General features: G+C 35.8%; 1 protein-coding gene across 2 annotated transcripts; it reads left to right on the top strand.

The window, feature by feature from the left end:
* The first annotated feature begins 1,390 nt into the window (after window positions 1-1,390).
* On the top strand, window positions 1,391-5,352 carry LOC111376478 (regulatory protein NPR5-like). 2 transcript variants are annotated; one of them, XM_022999438.1, is made up of 2 exons: window positions 1,391-2,133; window positions 3,971-5,352. In XM_022999438.1, the coding sequence occupies exons 1-2, from the start codon at window positions 1,654-1,656 to the stop codon at window positions 4,949-4,951; spliced, it is 1,461 nt and encodes a 486-aa protein (XP_022855206.1). In that variant the 5' UTR covers window positions 1,391-1,653; the 3' UTR covers window positions 4,952-5,352. The 2 variants fall into 2 exon arrangements, with proteins under 2 accessions (XP_022855206.1, XP_022855205.1); XM_022999437.1 differs by lacking the exon at window positions 1,391-2,133 and adding an exon at window positions 2,528-3,255.
* The last annotated feature ends 2,039 nt before the right edge of the window (window positions 5,353-7,391 follow it).

Raw genomic sequence — 7,391 nt, 5'->3', positions numbered from 1 at the left:
ACCAATTTTGGTATATATGTATAGAATATTTTTTAAGGAAAAAATTCTATACGTAACGGTTTTTTCTCTCATTGCATGAAGTATGGAAGCCAAATTTGTCCATGTTAGAATATTGCGTCAATTTGGAAGCTCATATATTACATTTTCTAGTATTCATAAATAAAGTTTTTGGCTTATGAAGTGAAGGAAGCTTTAGTCAAAGAAATGGTGTATTATCGAACCTCGATATAATCGAGGTTCGACCCAACTAATACTTAGAGGGGGTGAATAGGTGTAATATGTGAAATTAAAAATTAATAAACAATTATATGCAACAAGTCACAAATTATTGGATCCAGATGGATTAAAATCAATTTAAACTCTAACAGTCAATCAAGTATAAATAATAAAGCAGAAAAATAATCAAAATCATGATTTGATTACGATGGAGAAATCCTTGAAAAAATTTTCAATAGAAAAAACCTCCAAACATATGCTAGTAAATAATCCCTAGAAAAGACTAATTTTGCATAATTGGTTCAAATACAGTTAAACTTTAGTAGACTCTGGTCTCCAACTCATAATCACCGAAAAACTCATCAGTTGTACACTTCAACACCAGCTCCAGAACCTTAAATTTTCTTTTCTCCTCATGGATCACCAAGAATGAACACATTCTTCGTGAACTGAAACTCCGGTCACCACTTTGGATCTTCAGAACTTTGAAAGATATTTTGTAAGGGTTTAATGGTGTTTCCGATCTTTCGGATTTTTGATGTTTTAGTACTGTGTTCGAGGCAAGAGAATTATGAAATGAGTATTTGATTTTCAATAATGTGTTCTCTTAAATGAACAAAGGCTCAACAAACAATAAGACGGATTTTTCCTTGAGTATTTATAATATCGAGAGTTATGAGTTGGGCTTGTATATAGGCTGAAAGTCATGAACAACGTTTTCCAAAACTACATGACCGCTCGACGCCCCTTGGGCTGCTAGTGGGCGGTCCAATTCCTCTAAAACCGCTTGAGTAGTTCACTTGGCAGCCACTTTAGGATTTTTGACTTGACTCGATCTTCTTGAATTGTCTTTGATTCCTTCTAAAGATTCTCTTAACCCTCGTTACTTAACCCTAAATCCATCTCGATAAAATGGCTATTTGGACACAGAACTTTGCAAATACACTTGGGACCTAACATGATTTACAACTAATTTTCTTAATGCATAAACAACCTGTTAACATTTTCCAAGAATTTAATTAATCAGATCAGAAAGCTGTTAAGGAACATACATACATAAATACGGCCATCCCAAGGAAGATCCTGTTGCGTAATTAGGCATCAGATCAAGGACCCACCCATTAAATCTTATCAAATTCTATATAATGTTTATTATATCATCTATTTATTACATGTTCATATACTGTATAATAAAAAGTAATCTCAGCCATTTGCATAGAGAGAGAGAGAGAGAGTCTCACAAGAAATAACAGTTAATCATCAAAGATTTGAAGAAGAGAATGATTAAATGAATGAGCCACCAAGCTTTTACTCTCTCTTCGTCTCCTCCACTTAAAAACTGAACCTTCTACTCATATACATATCTTTCATCTACAGAAACACGCACAGGAGTGCAATCTCTCAAAAACATTTGCTGCTCTCTCTCTACACTTCGCCATGAACCCTGAAGACTCCTTAAGATCTCTCTCTCTAGACTATCTCAATCTCCTAATCAACGGCCAGGCATTCAGTGACGTAACGTTCAGTGTGGAGGGGCGTTTAGTCCATGCCCACAGGTGCATCCTAGCTGCCAGAAGCCTCTTCTTCAGAAAATTCTTTTGTGGGCCCGACACGCCTGCGGGCCTTGATGCGACGGGCTCCACTATGGGCCATGTCGGAGGGTTAGCATCTTCGCCGAGAGGGGGAAACCCTCATGTTATACCGGTGAACTCCGTGGGGTATGAAGTTTTCCTGTTGATTCTGCAATTCTTGTACAGTGGACAAGTCTCTGTTGTACCCCAGAAGCACGAGCCAAGGCCTAATTGTGGGGATAGAGGATGTTGGCACACACATTGCACTGCAGCCGTTGATCTTGCCCTTGAAACCCTCGTAGCCGCTAGATCCTTTGGTGTGGAACAGCTCGCTTTGCTTACTCAGGTTTTTTTTTTTTGTTTCCATGTCCACAATTTTCTCTAGTGACTTCCTTCTCTCTCTCTATCTCCCTCTCTAAAGCACTCACGAGGAGATTTTAATTTTGTGGCTTTTGATTTATATATGATAAAGATGCCAATTATGTGACTTAGGTGACCTGGTGAATATTTTCCAGGTGATTTTGATGAAAAAATATGAAGCAGAAAATTTAATTATGTTAGTCTGATGATCAAAAAATCATATTTACCTGTTAAGGAACATACATACATAAATACGGCCATCCCAAGGAAGATCCTGTTGCGTAATTAGGCATCAGATCAAGGACCCACCCATTAAATCTTATCAAATTCTATATAATGTTTATTATATCATCTATTTATTACATGTTCATATACTGTATAATAAAAAGTAATCTCAGCCATTTGCATAGAGAGAGAGAGAGAGAGTCTCACAAGAAATAACAGTTAATCATCAAAGATTTGAAGAAGAGAATGATTAAATGAATGAGCCACCAAGCTTTTACTCTCTCTTCGTCTCCTCCACTTAAAAACTGAACCTTCTACTCATATACATATCTTTCATCTACAGAAACACGCACAGGAGTGCAATCTCTCTAAAACATTTGCTGCTCTCTCTCTACACTTCGCCATGAACCCTGAAGACTCCTTAAGATCTCTCTCTCTAGACTATCTCAATCTCCTAATCAACGGCCAGGCATTCAGTGACGTAACGTTCAGTGTGGAGGGGCGCTTAGTCCATGCCCACAGGTGCATCCTAGCTGCCAGAAGCCTCTTCTTCAGAAAATTCTTTTGTGGGCCCGACACGCCGGCGGGCCTTGATGCGACGGGCTCCAGGATGGGCCAGGTCGGAGGGTTAGCATCTTCGCCGAGAGGGGGAAACCCTCATGTTATACCGGTGAACTCCGTGGGGTATGAAGTTTTCCTGTTGATTCTGCAATTCTTGTACAGTGGACAAGTCTCTGTTGTACCCCAGAAGCACGAGCCAAGGCCTAATTGTGGGGATAGAGGATGTTGGCACACACATTGCACTGCAGCCGTTGATCTTGCCCTTGAAACCCTCGTAGCCGCTAGATCCTTTGGTGTGGAACAGCTCGCTTTGCTTACTCAGGTTTTTTTTTTTTGTTTCCATGTCCACAATTTTCTCTAGTGACTTCCTTCTCTCTCTCTATCTCCCTCTCTAAAGCACTCACGAGGAGATTTTAATTTTGTGGCTTTTGATTTATATATGATAAAGATGCCAATTATGTGACTTAGGTGACCTGGTGAATATTTTCCAGGTGATTTTGATGAAAAAATATGAAGCAGAAAATTTAATTATGTTAGTCTGATGATCAAAAAATCATATTTACTTTTTAATGAACCACCCTCTTTTGCTTTTGTTGTTGGATTGATTTTATTTCAATAAAATCTAGTAGTTTCTTCTTTCTGTATAACTAGTGATCCTCTTCATTTCTTCTGCAGCATCTGATCCAACAGTGTTTTCATCAACATGAATAACATGGTTTTGTTTTTTCTGTTTCTGTGAAAACTGTCGTCAATAATGCTATGTCACTTCAAGTTCTAATCTCGATTTCGCAGGAACACGTTTCTTGAATTGTATTTCACTATCTTTATATGCCACGCTCGAAACATTCCACATTTGGTTCTTTGATCTCTAGTCTTGTCTTCCACAGTGATTTCATCAAAACTTGTCCAAATAACCTAACTTTCCTCATTTGGGTCAGAAATCAAATCTAACTATTAAGGCTGAAGGTGCTAGACAAGCAAGAATTACTTGTAGCATAATTTAAGACATTTTTTAATTTGTTTATGTTGGAATGCAGAAGCAATTGGTAGATATGGTAGAGAAGGCCTCAATTGAAGATGTAATGAAAGTTTTGTTAGCTTCAAGAAAACAAGATATGCACCAGTTATGGACTACTTGTTCCCATTTGGTGGCCAAATCTGGCCTACCACCTGAAGTTCTAGCCAAACACCTCCCTATTGATGTTGTAGCCAAGATTGAGGAGCTCCGTCTCAAATCAACCCTCGCCCGTCGCTCCCTAATGCCTCGTCACCACCACCACCATGATCTTGGTGGTGCTGCCGCAGATCTCGAAGACCAAAAAATACGTCGAATGAGACGAGCCCTGGATTCTTCTGATGTCGAACTTGTGAAGCTTATGGTAATGGGAGAAGGCCTTAACCTCGACGACGCATTGGCCTTGCACTATGCAGTTGAGAATTGCAGCCGGGAAGTGGTAAAAACACTGCTTGAACTTGGTGCAGCTGATGTAAACTACCCTGTCGGACCAGCAGGCAAAACCCCACTCCACATTGCCGCCGAAATGGTGTCACCCGATATGGTGGCGGTCCTCCTCGACCACCATGCCGACCCAAATGTCCGAACCTTGGATGGTGTCACTCCACTTGATGTCCTTCGAACCCTAACTTCTGATTTTCTCTTCAAAGGGGCCGTCCCAGGACTCGCACACGTTGAACCAAACAAACTGAGGCTTTGCCTTGAGCTTGTCCAATCTGCTGCCATGGTAATTTCCCGCGAGGAGGGCAATGCAAGTGCGCCTTCTTCAGCCACTATTTACCCTCCAATGAGTACTGAAAATCCTGCCTGCAGTGGCACAAGCGGCGGAAACATGGCGAACCTTAACCTTGATTCAAGAATGGTATATCTAAATCTTGGTGCAGCAGCCCAAATGAGATGCAAAATCAATGAAGGAGACGATAACGGCCATAACAACCAACGAGAAGCCATGAATCGACATGATCTTTCAATGTACCATCACTCCAATGATCATCAGTATTAACTCAACTATACTTCAATTTCTCTCTCTCTCTCTCTGAAAAATATTTCCATGAAATGGGGCTAATTAGACTAGTTTGCAAAAGTTTGATTAAAACTCATGGAGATATTTATAGACTGATTATGCAGTCATGAATCAACACCATTAATTTTTGTTACCCTTTTATGCGGTGGGAGTTCTTGATTTTTCTATGGTATCGACGAATGGAATTTTTTGTCAAATGGATGGGACAAGAGGCTGAGAATCCAAGTTTTTTCTGCTTTGATGGAGATGACACAGGTCAATCGTTTCAAACTCTTTGGCCTGTCAACTCATTTTGTTTTTAGTTTGTACCATAATGTAATAAAAATATCCAAGACCTATAATTTATTTGTCTCCCCAACCAAGCACCAAACCTTTCACAATTTCTTTCCCAAATTTTATTTTTTTATAATTTACTCTATAATTGCACCGAATAGTATGCAATCATTAGTTTAATTTTATGCATAGTATATATATTTTGTGATGTTTGTGTATTTTATGGTTTATGCTTATTGCCCCACATGAATATTTTCAAGAGTGGATCATTTGGTTTCTTGTGCCTGTGGGGTAATCGGGTTTTTAGGAACTTTGTCGGGACATGAGATCAGGCCATGGTGTTTTGTTGGTGATAAATTGATTGGCCTTACAATCATTCATAGTTTATTAAAGAAAATTTGGCAATTTGGTTGCAAGAATGCAACAATGAGTGTGATCACAAAGGGCTTATTATATTTTGTATAATATCTAATTCTTGATTCCTTTCATGTAGTCCTCTCTTTGATTTGTCTTGTGGTTAATATTTTGACATAATGATATATTTAATTTTAATAAATTCTTGGTCAAGTTTCAAATTATTATTCTCCAATTGAGTGCAATGAATGTGTTATTAAGAATTGTTCGTTGACGATTCAATAGACGAATAACTTAGATAGATTTTTCGACTTAGATGTTAAAAAAATTTAAACAAGTTTTAATTTTATTTAACTGTGTAAATTTTTACTGAAGATGATTCAACAAGATGGTATATAATAAAAAGTCTACGACCTAATTTAACTTCGAGTTTTGTTACATCCAATTACAAAAATGATGTATTAATTATATGTATTTGAATTGGAAAAAACATTAACAGACACATTAAGTGCAAAATGATAGTACAAAATTGGGGTTGAACATTTACACAAAATATAATTCGAATTAGATAATTTACTAGTAGACCTTTGAATGGAGCATAATTTCATTATTTTAAATAAAAATCTAAATAAATCTTAGTACCATAACTTTGCTATTTTTGGTTTAGGCTCTTAATGATGTCATAATATATAGAGTATAATGGATTTGTGACCTTTTTTCTTTTAGTCCTAGTTTCTCTTTAGTGTAATTTAGACCTATTGAATTATATTTACTACAAGAATTCATAAGCATGCTTGCCGTGATTATTCTTATTTATGTAGTCGAATTATTTTATTAGGTAATAAATGTAAAATATTTCTTTTTACGGTCATTTGTAACCATATAAATAGGGTTATTGAGATGTTATTCTTAAACAGGAAAATAATAAAAGTTCTTATATTCGTTACACGTTAGACGTAAAATTGGTCTCCAGGTAAATACTAATCTTAACATAAATTAATTAGAAGCATCATTCTCTTTTTCCAATCACATTTCCATTTAGTTCAAAGACGAAGTTTTTCGATGTTTGCAGTGTGTGTGTACATATATATATATATATATACACACACACACACATATACACACACACACTTATCCATAAGTAATCATCCTTTTATATGCCAGCCTAACCTTGATGACATTTTAAAATTAATTAAATTTTTAAATTTTTAAATTTGAATTCAATCAATTGACATTAAAAAATATTTAATTTAAATTTTCGATTCAATCCACTGGAAAAAAAATAAAGAGATAAAATGCATTCCTCTCAAAAGAAAGAGACAAAAATATGTTGACCACTTAATAGTATATCTTAATAAAAAAAACATAATAAATAAGTGATTTTTTCTTCCAATTAACAGCTAAAACATTTAAATGAGGCTGTAGAATAATATCTATAATAACATGAGTTAAAATTTCACCCCTACCTATTTATGTTATATATAAATATAATAATATAAATGAATATTTTTACTCTCTAATACGTCAATGTTATAGATTGTTTTAATAGAAATTTATTTTTTTCCATATTTATCATGTAAAATTAGCATGTTACCTATATAACAAAGGGTATTTTTTTTTTCCAATTTTTTTCTGCATTTTTGTTACCATCCATTTTACTTTGCAGCTAAAAGTGTAAACAAATAAGTAAAAAAATTGATGAATTGTATGAGATATACTAAAAAGAAAGAGAAACTTACTTTTCAAGATTTTTGCCTTTATTTCTTGAAAGATAAAGCTTTTCCAAGTTATA

The sequence above is a fragment of the Olea europaea genome, unplaced genomic scaffold (genome assembly GCF_002742605.1).
Source record: "Olea europaea var. sylvestris unplaced genomic scaffold, O_europaea_v1 scaffold1509, whole genome shotgun sequence".
NCBI classification, from domain to species: Eukaryota; Viridiplantae; Streptophyta; class Magnoliopsida; order Lamiales; family Oleaceae; genus Olea; species Olea europaea.
Note: the sequence above shows the minus strand (reverse complement) of the source record. Positions and strands in the feature narration are given on the sequence as shown.

Bases quoted from the DNA above. Each gene is read 5' to 3' on its own strand.
- LOC111376478 (XM_022999438.1), top strand. From the start codon at position 1,654: ATGAACCCTGAAGACTCCTTAAGATCTCTCTCTCTAGACTATCTCAAT. The intron at 2,134-3,970 runs GTTTTTTTTTTT...GTTGGAATGCAG, and splicing joins AGCTCGCTTTGCTTACTCAG to AAGCAATTGGTAGATATGGT.